Source organism: Nematostella vectensis, chromosome 2, assembly GCF_932526225.1.
Source record: "Nematostella vectensis chromosome 2, jaNemVect1.1, whole genome shotgun sequence".
Classification (NCBI taxonomy): domain Eukaryota; kingdom Metazoa; phylum Cnidaria; class Anthozoa; order Actiniaria; family Edwardsiidae; genus Nematostella; species Nematostella vectensis.
This window is the reverse complement of record NC_064035.1, coordinates 18,133,454-18,152,827: the sequence shown is the minus strand read 5'-3', so window position 1 is coordinate 18,152,827 and position 19,374 is coordinate 18,133,454. Positions and strand designations below refer to the sequence as shown.

At 41.0% G+C, this 19,374-nt stretch overlaps 2 protein-coding genes across 4 annotated transcripts in view; one reads left to right on the top strand and one right to left on the bottom strand.

Moving 5' to 3' along the window:
- LOC116616082 overlaps nucleotides 1-8,416 on the top strand; it is a 76,690-nt gene extending 68,274 nt beyond the window's left edge. The window contains exons 40-43 of one of the 2 annotated variants that reach the window (XM_048723516.1): nucleotides 718-784; nucleotides 996-1,273; nucleotides 6,214-6,382; nucleotides 6,961-8,416. In XM_048723516.1, coding sequence (XP_048579473.1) covers nucleotides 718-784; nucleotides 996-1,273; nucleotides 6,214-6,382; nucleotides 6,961-7,268 — 822 coding nt within the window. In that variant the 3' untranslated portion in view covers nucleotides 7,269-8,416. Of the gene's footprint in view, nucleotides 1-717; nucleotides 785-995; nucleotides 1,274-6,213; nucleotides 6,397-6,960 lie in introns of both variants that reach the window. The other variant, XM_048723517.1, reaches the window with a different exon arrangement.
- A 3-nt stretch (nucleotides 8,417-8,419) lies between these two features.
- LOC5509066 (protein PALS2) lies at nucleotides 8,420-19,234 on the bottom strand. 2 transcript variants are annotated; one of them, XM_001629551.3, is made up of 15 exons: nucleotides 19,080-19,234; nucleotides 16,803-17,071; nucleotides 15,356-15,499; nucleotides 15,197-15,272; nucleotides 14,656-14,738; nucleotides 14,107-14,175; nucleotides 13,682-13,813; nucleotides 13,094-13,155; nucleotides 12,150-12,193; nucleotides 11,585-11,638; nucleotides 11,214-11,294; nucleotides 10,703-10,783; nucleotides 9,956-10,158; nucleotides 9,586-9,714; nucleotides 8,420-9,444 (listed from the first exon to the last, which is right to left on the bottom strand). In XM_001629551.3, exons 1-15 carry the CDS (start codon nucleotides 19,120-19,122, stop codon nucleotides 9,268-9,270), a joined length of 1,647 nt encoding a protein of 548 aa, XP_001629601.2. In that variant the 5' UTR covers nucleotides 19,123-19,234; the 3' UTR covers nucleotides 8,420-9,267. The 2 variants fall into 2 exon arrangements, with proteins under 2 accessions (XP_001629601.2, XP_032233802.1); XM_032377911.2 differs by having other exon boundaries at nucleotides 16,803-17,074; nucleotides 19,080-19,228.
- Nucleotides 19,235-19,374: the final 140 nt, after the last annotated feature.

Sequence of the window (19,374 nt, the reverse complement as noted above, 5' to 3'; positions counted from 1 at the left end):
AGCCGCGTAAGCCAGTATATCCTTATAAGGTAAATCAGCCGCGTAAGTCAGTATATCCTTATATGGAACCAAGGTAAATCAGCCGCGTAAGTCAGTATATCCTTATATGGAACCAAGGTAAATCAGCCGTGTAAGTCAGTATATCCTTATATGGAACTAAGGTAAAGCAGCCGCGTTAGTCAGTGCATCCTTATATGGAACCAAGGTAAATCAGCCGCGTAAGTCAGTTTATCCTTATATGGAACCAAGGTAAAGCAGCCGCCTAAGCCAGTAAATTCTTATATGGAACCAATAAGGTAAAGCAGCCGCGTAAGGCAGTATATCCTTATATGGAACCAAGGTAAAGCAGCCGCGTAAGCCAGTATATCCTTATATGGAACCAAGGTAAAGCAGCCGCGTAAGTCAGTACATCCTTATATGGAACCAAGGTAAATCAGCCGCGTAAGCCAGTATATCCTTATATGGAACCAAGGTAAAGCAGCCGCGTAAGCCAGTATATCCTTATATGGAACCAAGGTAAAGCAGCCGCGTAATCTACATCCTTATATGGAACCAACGTAAAGCAAGCGCGTAAGCCAGTATATCCTTATATGGAACGAGGTAAAGCAGCCGCCGCACATCGTTATCTGATTATTGCGCTGCTCATTCAAGTCCGATTACTTCAGAATTTTTTATTATTTTAGTAATATATACATAAATATATTTTTTGCATTTTAGGTTGCTGTTATCAAGGATACGCCTGAGTTCCGCTTTGCTTTGCGAAAAAACGCCAAAGTCCCAACAGGTATCTGAGTCTGTACAAGAAAGTCATTCGCCTCACATTTGAATAATTCACAGGCCATTAGTGGTTGATAGTTGGCTAGCCTGGGTCAGAATCGGGTCGGTCTATCACGCGGTTAAGTAGGTTGGTTACTCTATCTTGGAAGAATGTTGTTTGTTCTGCATCGGTGCTGCGGAGTAAGGCGACCTTTTGTAACAAAGTCTTTTACTTCTAGATCTCAACTTCACTAATTTCGACCAAGTGTTGGCGGCGGTCACATCGGGTCAAGTCAGGGGGATGATTTTGGACGCATTCGAGGCGGGAAGTCGTAAAAAAAAACTAGAGGCGGCAGGTCCGAGGATCCGCGTGCAGCGAGTTTACGATTACAAGTCAACTTATGGCATCGTGTTGTCGCGGAACTCGACTCGGTTATACCAATGTGCGCGTGGCTTCATGCAAGAAAATAGAGCCGCTATGTTTGCGCGCGTCGAGAATCTCACTGATGCACTTAAGGTAATGGGGTTCCTTTGTATGATGCACTTGAGGTAATGGGGTTCCTTTGTATGATGCACTTGAGGTAATGGGGTTCCTTTGTATGATGCACTTCAGGTAATGGGGTTCCTTTGTATGATGCACTTGAGGTAATGGGGTTCCTTTGTATGATGCACTTGAGGTAATGGGGTTCCTTTGTGTGATGCACTTGAGGTAATGGGCTTCCTTTGTATGATGCACTTGAGGTAATGGGGTTCCTTTGTATGATGCACTTGAGGTAATGGGGTTCCTTTGTATGATGCACTTGAGGTAATGGGGTTCCTTTGTATGATGCACTTAAGGTAATGGGGTTCCTTTGTATGATGCAGTTGAGGTAATGGGGTTCCTTTGTATGATGCACTTGAGGTAATGAGTTCCTTTGTATGGTGCACTTGAGGTAATGGGGTTCCTTTGTATGATGCACTTGAGGTAATAGGGTTCCTTTGTATGATGCACTTGAGGTAATGGGGTTCCTTTGTATGATGCAGTTGAGGTAATGGGGTTCCTTTGTATGATGCACTTGAGGTAATGGGGTTCCTTTGTATGATGCACTTCAGGTAATGGGGTTCCTTTGTATGATGCACTTGAGGTAATGGGGTTCCTTTGTATGATGCACTTCAGGTAACGAGGTTCCTTTGTATGATGCACTTAAGGTAATGGGGTTCCTTTGTATGATGCACTCGAGGTTATGGGGTTCCTTTGTATGATGCACTCGAGGTTATGGGGTTCCTTTGTATGATGCACTTGAGGTAATGGGGTTCCTTTGTGTTATGCACTTGAGGTAATGGGGTTCCTTTGTGTTATGCACTTGAGGTAATGGGGTTCCTTTGTATGATGCACTTAAGGTAATGGGGTTCCTTTGTATGATGCACTTGAGGTAATGGGGTTCCTTTGTATGATGCACTTGAGGTAATGGGGTTCCTTTGTATGATGCACTTCAGGTAACGAGGTTCCTTTGTATGATGCACTTGAGGTAATGGGGTTCCTTTGTATGATGCACTTGAGGTAATGGGGTTCCTTTGTATGATGCACTTGAGGTAATGGTGTTCCTCTGTATGATGCACTTGAGGTAATGGGGTTCCTTTGTATGATGCACTTGAGGTAATGGGGTTCCTTTGTATGATGCACTTGAGGTAATGGGGTTCCTTTGTATGATGCACTTCAGGTAATGGGGTTCCTTTGTATGATGCACTTGAGGTAATGGGGTTCCTTTGTATGATGCACTTCAGGTAATGGGGTTCCTTTGTATGATGCACTTGAGGTAATAGGGTTCCTTTGTATGTTGCACTTCAGGTAATGGGGTTCCTTTGTATGATGCACTTCAGGTAATGGGGTTCCTTTGTATGATGCACTTGAGGTAATAGGGTTCCTTTGTATGTTGCACTTCAGGTAATGGGGTTCCTTTGTATGTTGCACTTCAGGTAATGGGGTTCCTTTGTATGATGCACTTGAGGTAATGGGGTTCCTTTGTATGATGCACTTCAGGTAATGGGGTTCCTTTGTATGATGCACTTCAGGTAATGGGGTTCCTTTGTATGATGCACTTCAGGTAATGGGCTTCCTTTGTATGATGCACTTGAGGTAATGGGGTTCCTTTGTATGATTCACTTGAGGTAATAGGGTTCCTTTGTATGATTCACTTGAGGTAATGGGGTTCCTTTGTATGGTTGCACTTGAGGTAATGGGGTTCCTTTGTATGATGCACTTCAGGTAATGGGGTTCCTTTGTATGATGCACTTGAGGTAATGGGGTTCCTTTGTATGATGCACTTGAGGTAATGGGGTTCCTTTGTATGATGCACTTGAGGTAATGGGGTTCCTTTGTATTCATGCACTTGAGGTAATGGGGCTCCTTTGTATGTTGCACTTGAGGTAATGGGGTTCCTTTGTATGTTGCACTTGAGGTAATGGGCTTCCTTTGTATGATGCACTTCAGGTAATGGGGTTCCTTTGTATGGATGCACTTGAGGTAATGGGGTTCCTTTGTATTATGCACTTGAGGTAATGGGGTTCCTTTGTATGATGCACTTCAGGTAATAGGGTTCCTTTGTATGATGCACTTGAGGTAATGGGGTTCCTTTGTATGTTGCACTTGAGGTAATGGGGTTCCTTTGTATGTTGCACTTGAGGTAATGGGGTTCCTTTGTATGTTGCACTTGAGGTAATGGGGTTCCTTTGTATGTTGCACTTGAGGTAATGGGGTTCCTTTGTATGGTGCACTTGAGGTAATGGGGTTCCTTTGTGTTATGCACTTGAGGTAATGGGGTTCCTTTGTATGATGCACTTAAGGTAATGGGGTTCCTTTGTATGATGCACTTGAGGTAATGGGGTTCCTTTGTATGATGCACTTGAGGTAATGGGGTTCCTTTGTATGATGCACTTCAGGTAACGAGGTTCCTTTGTATGATGCACTTGAGGTAATGGGGTTCCTTTGTATGATGCACTTGAGGTAATGGGGTTCCTTTGTATGATGCACTTGAGGTAATGGTGTTCCTCTGTATGATGCACTTGAGGTAATGGGGTTCCTTTGTATGATGCACTTGAGGTAATGGGGTTCCTTTGTATGATGCACTTGAGGTAATGGGGTTCCTTTGTATGATGCACTTCAGGTAATGGGGTTCCTTTGTATGATGCACTTGAGGTAATGGGGTTCCTTTGTATGATGCACTTCAGGTAATGGGGTTCCTTTGTATGATGCACTTGAGGTAATAGGGTTCCTTTGTATGTTGCACTTCAGGTAATGGGGTTCCTTTGTATGATGCACTTCAGGTAATGGGGTTCCTTTGTATGATGCACTTGAGGTAATAGGGTTCCTTTGTATGTTGCACTTCAGGTAATGGGGTTCCTTTGTATGTTGCACTTCAGGTAATGGGGTTCCTTTGTATGATGCACTTGAGGTAATGGGGTTCCTTTGTATGATGCACTTCAGGTAATGGGGTTCCTTTGTATGATGCACTTCAGGTAATGGGGTTCCTTTGTATGATGCACTTCAGGTAATGGGCTTCCTTTGTATGATGCACTTGAGGTAATGGGGTTCCTTTGTATGATTCACTTGAGGTAATAGGGTTCCTTTGTATGATTCACTTGAGGTGATGGGGTTCCTTTGTATGGTTGCACTTGAGGTAATGGGGTTCCTTTGTATGATGCACTTCAAGTAATGGGGTTCCTTTGTATGATGCACTTGAGGTAATGGGGTTCCTTTGTATGATGCACTTGAGGTAATGGGGTTCCTTTGTATGATGCACTTGAGGTAATGGGGTTCCTTTGTATGGATGCACTTGAGGTAATGGGGCTCCTTTGTATGATTCACTTGAGGTAATAGGGTTCTTTTGTATGATTCACTTGAGGTAATGGGGTTCCTTTGTATGGTTGCACTTGAGGTAATGGGGTTCCTTTGTATGATGCACTTCAGGTAATGGGGTTCCTTTGTATGATGCACTTGAGGTAATGGGGTTCCTTTGTATGATGCACTTGAGGTAATGGGGTTCCTTTGTATGATGCACTTGAGGTAATGGGGTTCCTTTGTATGGATGCACTTGAGGTAATGGGGCTCCTTTGTATGTTGCACTTGAGGTAATGGGGTTCCTTTGTATGTTGCACTTGAGGTAATGGGCTTCCTTTGTATGATGCACTTCAGGTAATGGGGTTCCTTTGTATGGATGCACTTGAGGTAATGGGGTTCCTTTGTATTATGCACTTGAGGTAATGGGGTTCCTTTGTATGATGCACTTCAGGTAATAGGGTTCCTTTGTATGATGCACTTGAGGTAATGGGGTTCCTTTGTATGTTGCACTTGAGGTAATGGGGTTCCTTTGTATGTTGCACTTGAGGTAATGGGGTTCCTTTGTATGTTGCACTTGAGGTAATGGGGTTCCTTTGTATGTTGCACTTGAGGTAATGGGGTTCCTTTGTATGGTGCACTTGAGGTAATGGGGTTCCTTTGTATGGTGCACTTGAGGTAATGAGGTTCCTTTGTATGTTGCACTTGAGGTAATGGGGTTCCTTTGTATGTTGCACTTGAGGTAATTGGGTTCCTTTAAATAATGCACTTGCACATGTTGCTCTTGGCAGTAGGGCAAGTCTTAATGAGGTCATGGGTCGGGACATGCGGCGAGCCATCCATCAGATCTTAACTAATGTGCCCATTCAAGGAAATCCGCATTATCTGTCGCGGCTTGCTTGTTGTTTGTTTGTTGTCGTCTAATGCTCCAACCTAGGTTGAGTATCTACCCAACCTAGGTTGGTTGAGTATCTACCCAACCTAGGTTAGATTCGAAGTGTGTGTGAACACGCTACAAATAGCCTCTAATGTGCCGGCAATTACAAAGGATCCACAACCTGGGTTCGGTTGAGCTCAACCATTCCAAGAGGCATGGTTAAGCGTACTCAACCGAGGTTACAGGCAAATCTGTTGACTGTTCTCGTCAGCTTGTCAGCTTTCAGATGTCAGTCATTTCTCGATTAGTCATGAGATTACCACATGTTTTCGAGATCCGCGCATTTTGCTGGACATTTTACACAATACTTTACAACAAGCTAGTTTTCAAGTCAAGGGACTACGAATCCCTAACGTACTAGCGCAAACAATTCAACGAAAACGACAAACATAAAAGAAAACATCAGGCAAGGTGATCCCTAAAGTATCATCTTGAATTATAGCGAGTCTTGTAAGCAGAAGCCACCACAGAATAAAAAGAACGGCCAGAAAAATCACAATAATCGCAGCAGCAATTTGACCTCAGAATTCAAATTGATAACACCGGCGCTGTTCCAGCTGAATGATCAACCGAGGTTAAGTTTTCAAGTGTAAACGCATTTCTCTCAAGTGTAAAAACGGCATAAATTGTAACTCTACGCGTTTAGTCGCGTCTTTGATTTTAGGATAACGCTATGCAGTTATTGATCTGGCGTCTTTGTTTTTAGGGTAAAGCTATGGTTTCAGACGCCGAAGAGTTCTCCACCGGTCTATTCGATGCGCAGTCCCCAGTCTTCAGGGCGTTGCTAAAGTATAGTCTCTACTGCCTTGGGGGAGCTGTGGCGTTGGGCCTGCTATGGGAACTCTACCTTCGCTTACAAGAACACCGCGCAAAAGGTGCGCCACTCTCTGTATGTCGGCTCCATAACAAATGGGGATATGGATTTTTATGTCTGCAATAATGGGATATGAAGATGTGACGGAAAAACCTGGAAAACGCGCAATTCCAGATAGAGGAGACATTTTATTACAATGGCTATAGGTTCCTTGTATTACGGACTGATTTTCAATACACAAATAACGTGAGGCCGAAGTGGCATAACCAGGTTTTGGCTTTTTAATATAATTTTTCCTTGATCATCATTACCCTGTGTATCAGTTCAGGGACGAAAAGCTCAAATTTCAATGACACTTTACAAAAAGTCGCATCAATTTAAAAAAAGTCGCACTTGATATTTTGTTTGCTATAAGTTACTAAGTACTCAGAGAAATTCTCCGCCTTATTCGATGTGAAATGGGCTTATTGGAAGCGTCACGTCATGTTTTTCCGTCATGTAGGATATGGATCTTTTTAATCTGCAGGGATGGGATTTGGCTCTTTTTAATCTGTAGGGATGGGATATGGATCTTTTCAATCTGCAGGGGTGTGACATAAATATTTTTAATAAATACGCTTTTTACTGTCCGATGTTTAGATAAACAGAGATTGAAGGAAAAGAAGAACAGACTCATCCTCGAGTTTCGAAAGTTTTTAGACGGGTTTCACAAGCAAGCGATGAAGGTGACGCAGGAGCTTAAAGAAAAGCACGCGCGACAGCGAGAAGAGATGCTGGCGGTTTTACGCAAGGAGTACAAGACGAACAGACCTAAACAGGTCATCCCAGAATTCTACTTGCAGCCTCTGAAGCTCTTCAGTCGAAAAGACAGCGAAGATGACCACAGGCAAACATACCGCCCAGGCAAAGGTCTACCATCGAAGGTGGAATATACGGATCTGTATTAGTTAGAACCCTTTATAATCAACGCACTTTAAAGGCAAACTAAGAAAGCTTTTGATAGAAGTCCAATAAGAAGTAGTCCTAGACTGTTAACAGTGTAAAAAACACACTTGATGTCACGGTTAGAGGCATAATTTCATTTTACTACACTCACTCTTAAGGATCCTTTATAATCAAACTACTTCGAAGTGCGAATGAATCGTGCTGGAGTTTCTTTCATCTAAACTGGCTTTATTCTTGGTTTGCAAACACGTGACCTAATCATATACAAATTAGCTTATTTGACTGGGTTTCCTGTGGATGGAGGTCTAAAAAAAATTCAATATGGCGGCCGTACCACAACCAACCGTAGCGATGTGCGTCGTTTTCCGTTCATTATCTGAAGAAATTCGGTATAGAAACGTTTAGGAAATGCATATTATTGCTATTTCCTTGTGATTGGATAGAAATTTGCGAGCGTCTAAAACCAGAAACCAGACAAGGGGTTCTAATCAGACATTAGTCTAGGATCCACACAAATTACAGAAGTTGCTATAAATAATTAAGGAAACCATTTATATAATGCCTTTTCATCGATTCTAGCTGATTTTACTCGTTAAAAAGGTATTTTTATTATTATTTTTAAGTACCCCCCCCCCCCCCCCCCTTGACCGTTTTTAGGTTCTGATTCGGTTCTGAGGGATTAGGTTCTAGGATGACCGCGGTCCAGCAGGTAACCAGTATATCTCAGGTTATGGATTACTTATACCTATTTCGCAGTGCACCTCAATTTGACCATGTCGGTAGGCTCCGGGTGAGACGTCACAAACCCTACGGCAGCCACGCTTCTTTAGAAGGTTTGTAAGTGTTAACACCCCCATGCCAAGGAAAGAACAAACATTTTTAGTAAATAATACGTGCTTCTTGTGTTTATGGGAAAGTGTAGTTTTCAAGCAATAGATAGTAAAAGGGAAGACTAGACTTACCAACTTCGTTTTGAAACCTGAAAAACAGCTCAGGTATCTCTTTGAACTGTTCGAAGTCCAAACAAACGTACGCGCAAACGTACACAAAACTGCTTCTCACATGAAGCCTTCGCTGTACATCTCTATAAATCATGTGAAAGATGTTGCACCTTTTTGCAAAAGCAAAATTAATAAACGAATCACACAAAGTCTTCAGTTTATTTACGTTTATTTTAATATAATTTATTATGTTATACATTCACAACAGTGTTAGGCATTCACAACAGTACTAAAACTAATGATGGATGCTTGACAAATACGAACGATAAAGACATGCAAAATCACATAACACTATATATACTTAGTCAAATCCCGAAATAAAAGATCATTACGCCAGAAATATTATACTTTTTTTGTTGTCGGGTTTCGCGCACAACCGAAAATTTTCTTTTACCTATAATAAAGCTGTCTTTAACTACACAATCACTTTTTACGAGGCTCTCAAAAAGCACACGAGAATCCATTTTAAAAAGTTCTTACCAGTTTTACGCGTTCATGACAAACATTTTGTGTCCAAATCGAAACGTTAAAAAAAACTTTATAAAGATTACACTTACACAGTTTCATGACTTTTATATTGAAAGCAGGACTCCTCTATAAAATCAATACCGGTTCGCATGGACGCACATGGAAAAGTTATCAGTTCTATAAATCACTTTCTTAGGCCGAGTCCTGTATACAGTATCTAAAATTGTACTGATGCTCATTGAATAAGAAGAGCCGTCTATGTTCCATTTTAACCCATAGAATGGTCGGCAAAACATTTGCGCCGTTGTCTCGTATAGAATAAACCTAGCTAACAGGCACCCACTAGGGCTGGGTGTATCTAATAAACCCAACAGGCACCCACTGGGGCTTGGTTTGCCTAATAAACCCAGCTAACAGGTACCTACTAGGGCTGGGTGTACCTAATAAACCCAGCTAACAGGTACTACCCACTAGGGCTGGGTGTATCTAGTAAACCCAACTAACAGGTACTACCCACTAGGGCTGGGTGTATCTAGTAAACCCAACTAACAGGTACCCACTGGGGATGAGTACTTAGAGACTCGATGGCGTTCTGGAGCTTATTAAAAGCCTCCTCAACATTGTCGTTGGCGATAGTGAGGTCAAAGTAATGTGCGTACGAGTTGTACAGGCGCTCGGAGTCTTCGACCGTCTTACGGAGCTCATCATCCTGTCAAGGGGAAATATATGTGTACACTAAGACAATGTTTTTGTAACTCCGTTATCGTCTTTCAATAATATCAAAACAGCTCTAGGAAAGGACACGCAATTTTTCGTGAATATCGGGTTGGGTACAATATCCGCAACATACCGATCGCTTCTTGTTGACGATTCCCTCTGAAAGCGCTTTGCTTTGAAACTCCTTCAATTCCTCGAAAGATGGTGAAGCGATGCAGACAATGTACGGCATAAACTCGGGCGTTTTTAAAACCTTCAGAGCCTAAGAAAACAGAAATGCAAGCAATATTCCAATGTTGTATGGTTGTTGACTGTGCTTGGGGAATGATGTACACGCGTTTCACATCGGGCCAAATCCTGGAAACATTAACAGCCCAATGTCCATAATGTGGCGAAGTGTTATTCCAGGGATCTCAACCCAGGAAGAGGGTAGTTACTTACTCTATGGCGGATATACAGGAGGTATCAGAAAGGTAAATAACCTAGTAGAAAGCTGCACTTACCGTTGGGTTGACATCTACAACGCACATCTTTCCTGAACGCATCACTTCTCGGATTGTGTCGATTTTGGTACCGTACATGTTACCACCGTACTCGCCGAACTCCAGGTATTTGCCAGCTCTTATGTCACGTTCCATTTCCTCGCGGCTCACAAAGAAGTATCCTCTGCCGCTCTGCTCTCCCTCGCGCATCTGCCGACTCGTATCTGGAAAAGGTGGAATAAAAGAATCAAAATCGAGAAAAATAACTTCTTTCGCATGATGATTGTTACAAAATGTCTAGTCATCTAATAAGACTTTGCGATAAAGTGAGGTACAATAGTTCTCAAACTTGTCCTTTACGCATTTTATTGTCAGTTCAAATGACATGATGACAAGGCCTTCGTTTTAAAGTGGCGGGTGCTGCCTTCCGACAGAGAGGGATTAACAAGGGCATTTGAGACCGCAAGGGAAGGAACTCAATGTCAAACAATTTTGCTTTGAACAAGACACGTAAAATGAAATTGTTTATCTCTTAGACGGAGCTACAGACAATTTGGCATCCTTTCAATAGAGAAATATTAAATTGAGAAGAAAGCGAGGAAAATAGAGCGAAAACAGCCCATGTTTTTTTTAAGAATGGCGCCAGTCTTGTGATCGACACCAATAGCGCGCTCATAAAAACTGACAGAGGTACAGAAATAGCTAAATAAACACGTGCTGTATAGTGTTTCGAACGTAGACCAGGACAAATAAAGGGCCAGTCCTTACGCGGTATGGTCGTCCCGAATCTCTTTCTGTCTGACATGATGAGCTTGTTCTTGAGGGTTCGTCTACCGACGCCCTGAGCACCTGTGCCAAGATTAACACAATGTCAGTCAACCGAAGGGCTCGTTGCTTTAAGCAATTAAGAATTTATAGATAGTCAAACTGCGGATTTACGCTTTAGCGAAACGAAAAGCCGCAAGTGGTCTAGTAGGGCGAGGCTAAATCAGGGAAATAAATCGGCACTATGTTCGAGTCCTATGTAAAGCGCCTAAAACGTGTTTTGAGCGTTATCTCCTCACCAGTGCAAAAGGACTTTTTCCTCACTTATAGGGATTGTATGGATTGTATAAATCGGCACTATGTTCGAGTCCTATGTAAAGCGCCTAAAACGTGTTTTAAGCGGTAGCCCTCACAAGTGCAAAAGGGCGTTTTCTCCACTTATAGGGATTGTATTGTCTTGCTCCCAACGACAGCTTATAGACCTCATTTATAATAGTCATCGAGTAATTCTTACCGATCATGACTAATGTCTTCCTCTGGAAAGGAGGCATCTTGGCGACTTCTTCATAGATTGGGAGCTCGTGCTTCTCAAAATCTAAACAACAAAGTTAGCAGATTTGAAAACTAAGCACATCTCGACCGGCTATCATAACCTGTTTCCTCGTTGAATTGTTGTTTGAATTTAAAGAGAACTTTTATCAAGCGTGATACGAGAATAAGACAGAGCTGTAGTAGGCCTAGTGGGGTAAAATACAGAAACATTAATATTGAGGGCACTGCCACGCCCTCACTGGTAATTTGAAAAAATTGGGGGGGGGGGGGGGGCACATGCCCCCAGGGCCCCACCCTCTGCTACGGCTCTTTAAGCCATGGCGTATGACATACCAAAGTTCTTTGATGATTTGTACATGACTTTCTGTTTCTTTTTGCTTCCACACACTGCAAATACAACACAAGATATATTAGACTTTGTTAAGTGATAGACGATTAGATGGGCAGGCCCGTACCCAGGGGGGGTGCAGGGGTGCGAACACACCCCCCCACACAACGGCCGAAGGCCACTTTCGGTTCTTAATAGACGTGCTATTTGTAGACAAAACTATAAAGCATAAGCTAGATCACTCTGGTAGGTAGCCAAATCCGTCAATAAACGTCCCGTGGAGATACTGCAAAGGCATAAAAAATCCCTCTTTATTCTTTCCGGGGTGGTCAGATTTTTATCAGAGAACTCATACTTAATCAACTTATCAGAGATTTATAGCACGCATATTTGAGAGATGGTAAGGGTTTAGTACAGCAATACCGGCCACCGTCCTTAGAGTAGACAAAAACGATTCATTAAGCTTGTGAGCCGGTTCTCAGTAAGAACCTCTAATTATAAAATATGACAATGCAGAGCTCTATCAAACCACAGGGACCCCAAGCAAAGGGAGTAGCAAGTTTCACTCACAGAATTTGCTCCCAGGTTTGTCTTTCTTCACACCAGCTCTTCTTCTAAAAAAAATAACAAGGATTTCTTTCTTAATTCTGGCATGCAAAATATCTTCAAATGATGTAATAATTCCTGTAAACAGAATAACGACTATTGGTAACTTGAGATTGCTTACTAACAGGCAATGGGTTAAAGCCGCATTGCCACCAGTTTACTTCCGGAGGTCCGACGGAAACCTCAACCGTTAAAGGACAAAAGAATCTATTAAAATCCGAGATATTAAACAGGCCATCCGCTCTAAATTATCAATCACATCCTCAAAGAAACTTCCAATAAACACACTGCTTTCAATATTTTGAAATATTTTTCGCCTTTTCCGTTAAAAATCATCGGATAGATGATTTTTTATATATATTTTTTGATAGATACAACAATGCGGAGATTCTGTCACTTGCGCTAGAACACGAAGATTGGATCGTCTTACAGATGACACTGTATAAATTGCATATATAGAATATCGGTCAATCTAATTTCACATGTACTTACTTCACTGTAACTTTGACTGGACTTAGTTTATCGCTATTATACCGAGAATGTTTCAATTATATCTCTGTTCCTCTGTAAGAACTAGAAATGTCGAATCAACCTAATGATCCGGTGTAGAACGCATGGAAGCACGACAAACGAATCACATCTACTGGTTGGTTAAAACTTACCTTATGCGCGGTGTAGGGTGGTCAAAGTGCCGATGGAAATTATTGCGTAGGTAATGAGGGGTGGTGACACAAGTGGATCAAATTGCGGATTATTATTTGGATGGCTTGTAATTGGTTTACGATTAACTTGTTACAAAAGCACACTACGTTGCCATTATTTTACTACATCATTGTACAGTATTTTACCTTAGTATTTATATATAACGCCAAGAGAATGATAACGTACACAATGTTATAAGTAAATACCTTTCTTCGCAAATCTGACTCGGAATAATCCCCGCGGCTCTAGAGTCATCGACCTTTTTTGCCTGGAAAGCCGAACACAAAACAAAATGACCTCAGCAAAAAATAGAGTAAGGACGTTATTGTTTCAAGAGTTGGCTAACAAAATTGAAGAGAAAACTCCTAAACCCCAACACGTGACTAAAACGCCATTCCAATATCTCACAGGGGAGCGCGTTAATTACCCTACTGTATGTGTTCCAGAGGCTCTCGAGGCCGATTATCCGAAAGCATGGCGAATGATTGCCGAATACAGCTCTGTCTCGATTATTCAAATCCCCAACTACCGGTATTGCTATTTTTCATCCGCACATGGTAAAGGATTTGGAATCAACGAAACTGAATTTTGGCTTTATTCAAACAAAAGCCAAAGTCAGTATACAATCAGGGCGCCTATCAACCGAAGGTCAGAGAATCTAAAATATGTGCCATCATATTCTTGACAAAAGCCAGGATGCATTGCTGGCAAGGTCGTTATTATAAACACAATTTCAGTTTACAATCAAGAGCGCATCACTCTAATAGAACATTCTTATAAACAAAGGAGTGTACCTGCCACCAGTTTGCGTCCTCCTGGTCGACGATTTGCAAAACCTCTCCCTGCTTGAAGGCCAGCCCTGCATCTTGGCATGGAATCTGGTCATCCTTGCTTGGGTCATAGTCAAAATGAGCCCTCACAAACACCTTGGGAAATAAAATATAAACATTACCGTGTCTGTAGTCACGAAAGGGAAGAGGGGGCCAACAAAGATGAAGTCTTTCGTAAGATAACCCTATGAAAACAGTACTCAGGCTAACCAATAGCGTTCTATCGGAACCACTAGTAAACAATATTAGCTTGCAGGAGGCCGTTTAATGTTATTTCTGAAGAGAAAATGCCTGAATGAATGCTGATATTAATTAGTATACAGGGTTCAAATTTTACTAGATACTATATCAAAGTAGATATCGTGAAAAAGAGAGTCAAGATTTCTTACCTGGCACAGGGCCGGGGACTCGTAGTAACTAGGCAGAACTTTAAGGGTGATTTTTCCAGTGGACTTGGCCTAGGACACAATAACAGGTGAAATCACAGGCTAAACAAATTATGTGCTTTCTATCGCAGTTGTTCTTGCGACTTATGCTGGTACGCTTGTATGAAGGTTCCCCTACACAACATGGTTTGTCTTACATCCCTCTCCTCTCACTGGTGTCTTGTGGAATCCGGTCTCATAGAGTACAGTAGTTATTTTTTCCTCCAAATAAAGAGCCAATTACAAAAAGCGCAGCTAGACTAGATGAAAGTAGATATTGTCCCTGTCTCATAGGAGTCTAAACATAAGATTGAATCAATGAACAAATTCATTGATTTGCAGTCATGTAGAAGATTTATGACATGTTCATAACAAAAGTTTATAAAGAAATCCCTATTCCCTGAAACTACAGGAAGGTATTAAAATCAAGCATGGGTGGAGGCAAGTAGGCTCTATTTTCAGCTGTCGCTAGGAATCATCGGCCCAAGGTACTATGGGGGCAAGCTGTCTTACCAGGTAGTCTTGAAGTTCAGAAGGATTCCCACTCATATCCTTGCCATTCACCTCCTTAATGATGTCCCCAACATGTAACAAGCCTACAATACATTTCAGAGCTAAGATTCACTGGTAGAACTCGTTCAATTCATTTAGAGAATCCCATGGCCAATAATTGTGTACCAAGATAATTTCCATGATTTTACATACAATAGTTTTAGGTAATACAGTAGCTTTGCACAAGTGAAAATGACATTGATACTGTTTGCAACACCTTGATTAAGATTTTTGAAAGACAGTTTTTTTATAGAACGTTTGGAGATGACCCTTGAGTAAATAGGGTAACAACTATCCATCTTGCTATTGGAGCTGATTGCGCAAAGCATCTACCAGATTAAACCTTATTCATTGGCTAAAACTTGTCTGTGATTCGGTTGCAAAAATCCCAAATACAGAGGTCGATTAAAACATCCAACCTGCATATCCAGCTGATAACTTATAAAAGCTTTGTGCAATTTGCCTCTGATATTTAATATCAGTATAACCAAATAATGCGTACCTTGTCTATCAATCATCCCGCCATGAATAATCCTAGAAATAATCAGCTGGTTGTCCTCTACCTTGAGAGTCACTCCCTTCAAATAAAAGCAAAATAAAAGCAAGCTTTGTTACCTCCACTATGTCACTCATAGATCTTAATGGTGAACAACCTACATACCAGATGTTCATTTGCATGTTTGTGCAAGCCAACCATGCGGATGGGCTCCCCTGCTGCAAACCCATTAAAGCTATCAACACCAGGAGATGGAGGTGTGGGCATGTAGGTCTTAAACGCTACAGCATCATGCGTCTGCATCAGTGCCTACATAAAACCAATCAAACATATAAATTGTATCTAATTATACACGGCTTCTGGCATTACACGGAAAAAACTCAAAATGATGCAGTATTATTTGCTAAATAATGCGCAATCAATAATTACGCAGGATTGGGCAATACCTTTTTTAATCTAAATTTTGCAGGATTCTTTACTGAATTACGCACTTAATTCCACAGAATATCAACTATTATGCCCCAAATTACGCGGGATTGCACAAACTTCATTTTGTACCAAAGGGAAGCATGAAATACATAACTTGAAAGAGTTTATTTTTTGCTTGAAAATATCTTAGGCCAGTTTTCATTGGCTACTAGCCACCAGCCAATTAAAAATGGTATTCTATTATTAGTACTAGGCCTTGGCAGTTTAGCAAAGAACGCCTAGTCATTATATTTGATGTTTCGATATTCCATTCGAAATATCGCACTCTAACGAAGAATACAGTATCTGTCTTTTTACCAGAAATAGAGGTAAGAACCCTAAAAGAACACATCAGCTGTGCACATGATTTGTCTTTCGAAATTTAGCCAAATTATGCCAGAAGTTGTGGATTACACAGATTATGCGGAGAAAGCCAAATTACACGCTTCCGCACAAGTGTGTTATTCCAGAAGCACTGATTATAATATAATTTGTATACATATAATTATTTGGAGTCTCAAAGCCAAAGTGTACAGTATGGAATCGCATAAAACTGGATACACCAAAAAGTTTGTTAACCCATTCCACTCCAGATAAAAATTAAGGGAATAGATAAGATACATATGAAGCCCAACCAGACATGCTTATTTCAGAGCTGGCAGTCAATCTTTCTGGGATATAAATTATTTTAACTACCTTACTCTGTTAAATTTTCGCACATACTTAAATTTTTGTTCCTAAAGACTGCAAACTTTAATCTAGCAAAATCTAATTGACACAGAAAAATAATTGAAGGTTTTATTGAGATCTCTAAAGGAGGACATGTGACGATATGTGCTTATGGCTTAGACAACAAGAACACTTATCCACATACAGTAACTGTAAGGCTACAATTAAAATTGAGCTGCCGCTAAGGGAGAGCGTGTTGGTCGTGTTTGTTTCAGTTGTCAGCTAGCTGATAATCAGTCCTAAGATGGAAAAATGGTTCTCAAAATAATACAGATGCCAACGAAGTTTCACTCATTGGCCCACAGTTTATTTTTCTGACAAATTTCCAGACAAAGACCACCCTTGGAGACAAATATGTACATGCTGATTTGCCAGATGCTGGGTTATCTAATAAAATGTAAACTGTAGAGCATACCCTGAAATGCGGTTCTTGTAACAAGCCACATAGCTCAGCTGCACTGTCATCACTACCCACTTGGGGTTCAAGTTCCTCCAAGACTTGCTTGACCAGTTTATTAGTATCATCATTCTCCACCTTCTTACGACCTTCCTCCAGTCTGTCATGGGCGCGAATCAGTTTAAGCACTGATGGGTCGCCAAGGATATTCTTCAGGATGTTTGCCTGCTCTTCTAGAATGAGTCCTGCTGTTTTTGGGTCATCCAAAGACTTCAGCACTGTATTGACTGCTACAAGAGAACACCATAACACATGGTACAAATACCATTACTAAAGACATGAAGAATCTCAAAGACAACACTAATATGTAACACATTGTATAGTACAAATTTTATTACTAAAGTTCCAAAGAATCTCAAATACAATAGAATGTAAATATTTTGTTCAATACAAAACCACCTAATCAATATGTTGCTTATTTTAGGGGCATAAAGTATTTCGGAGATTTGAACCACCTTTTGAAAAATACTTGACACACAATGATATAATCTGTTGCTCAGGATTCACCGAATGAGAAATAAGTTTTCTAGTGAATGACCTCAATACTCTCTGGTGTGATCACAGGTACCCCAAGCTCACTGTGTGTATCAATGAAGTATAGCAGGTTCACGATATGTTGTGTGTGTCATGGTTTACAGTAAACATATGGGATTCACTTTACTATGAAATAAAATCGTAAGACTCTCAATAGTATTCTGACTTGACAGTGGAGTCTTAAATATGGTCTGGGTGAAGTTTCAAGCCATTTGGGCCAGCATTTTGAGTTACTGTCCGCTGTTCTGTTTCCCCTTGTACATAAGAGAGATAAAGGTTGCACACTTTCGCCCCCCTGGCTGTGGTAAAAACTGAAGTAATTTGCTCCTGGCTCGCTCGAAACTCAATATTTTGGCAAAATTCTCCCACAGCATTCTAGTCTGATCTTTCTAGATGCCATTGAGACCAATCACACTTTGATATCTAAATTCTATCTGCTCTGTAATCACACATTAGCTAAAACACATAAGCAAACTACCTGCCGTACCCTCCCCTCTAAGTTTAAAGCCATTGTTCTCACTGGCTGTCACTGGTTGTCACTAGCAGGGAGGGTACAGAAGGTAGTTTGTTGGGACTGATACAGCCTTCAACGGTCACGACAAACTACAGTATCTCCCGTACCCTCCCCGCTAAGCCCAATGTCATTGTTCTCACTGACCAATTGTCACTAGCAGGGAGGGTATGGGAGGTAGTTTGTTGGGACTGATACAGCCTTCAACGGTCACGACAAACTACAGTATCTCCCGTTCCCTCCCCGCTAAGCCCAATGTCATTGTTCTCACTGACCAATTGTCACTAGCAGGGAGGGTATGGGAGGTAGTTTGATGATTGTAGATGATTACAGCAACTTATATATCTGGTTATACATTTCCAGACATCTTTGCCTAGCAGGACAGATGTAAGTTACATGGTTTGAAGTTATTTCATGTAAGGTGCAAATAAAAAGCCGGATAAAACCATAGAGAACCATAAAGAAATTTATACAGTATATATATATATATATATATATATATATATATATATATATATATATATATATATAGTTCGCGTGTTTTTTCCTACAAACCAAGATATATCCCGCTCTACACCTATGTATTGAGCACTGTTATATGGACGCCTGCACTCACGCATTATATATATATTATGAGATGTAAAAAGAGTGTAAAGTACTGGTCTGTCACATCACAAACACAAACCAAAAGGCGTCCCCAAATCTGTCGAGAGACAAAACATTGCAACCGGGCGCTCACATATGGCTGTGAGGATTTTCAGTCTATCCACACGTATTGCAATAATCAATTTGATGAAAGCATCTATTTGCTTTATCCGTATGACTAAATATTCTCTTTTTATATACTCTTCTTTGTGAGTCTATTTCTGGCATTTTATTGTTGATCTTTGGCGTTCGGTCATATCGAGTCCTTCATCTTCGGAATGGTTGATTCTTCTACGGGTGCTTTAATACACCAAATAACACCGCAAATAGGAGCTCATGTTTAGACAACTGATCATATAAAGTGAAATATTTTTCTCTAGTGGTATGGTTCGTGCAAGCAAGACTAAATAACTACTGAGTAAGTAAGCTTATACATCAGGAATTAGAATTTTTTAGGAAACTATTAAAACGCGCAAAATAAACAGAACGTTTGCAAGCATCTGTTGCGATGGTCGTTAGCTCCGACTAGAAAATCAGCACTGTACCTTCAGAGTCATTGCCCTTGCTTTCTTCGGGGCCCACGACCATGGTAGTAAAGGAATTAGAACAGAATGAATGAAGGACGAAATCCGGCTGTAAAGACCTAGCTCCGACGCCGCTTACAGCTCACTCCAAGCGCATCTAGGAACACAAGTCACGTGGTGTACATTTTCGTCTAGGGGAGGGTGGGAACGAGACTTTATTGTTGCACGAACCTAATTAGTTAAAATAAATTATTATTTGATTATTATTAAAAATGTAAACAAGATTTGATAATATTTATTTAGATGTATCAAGCTC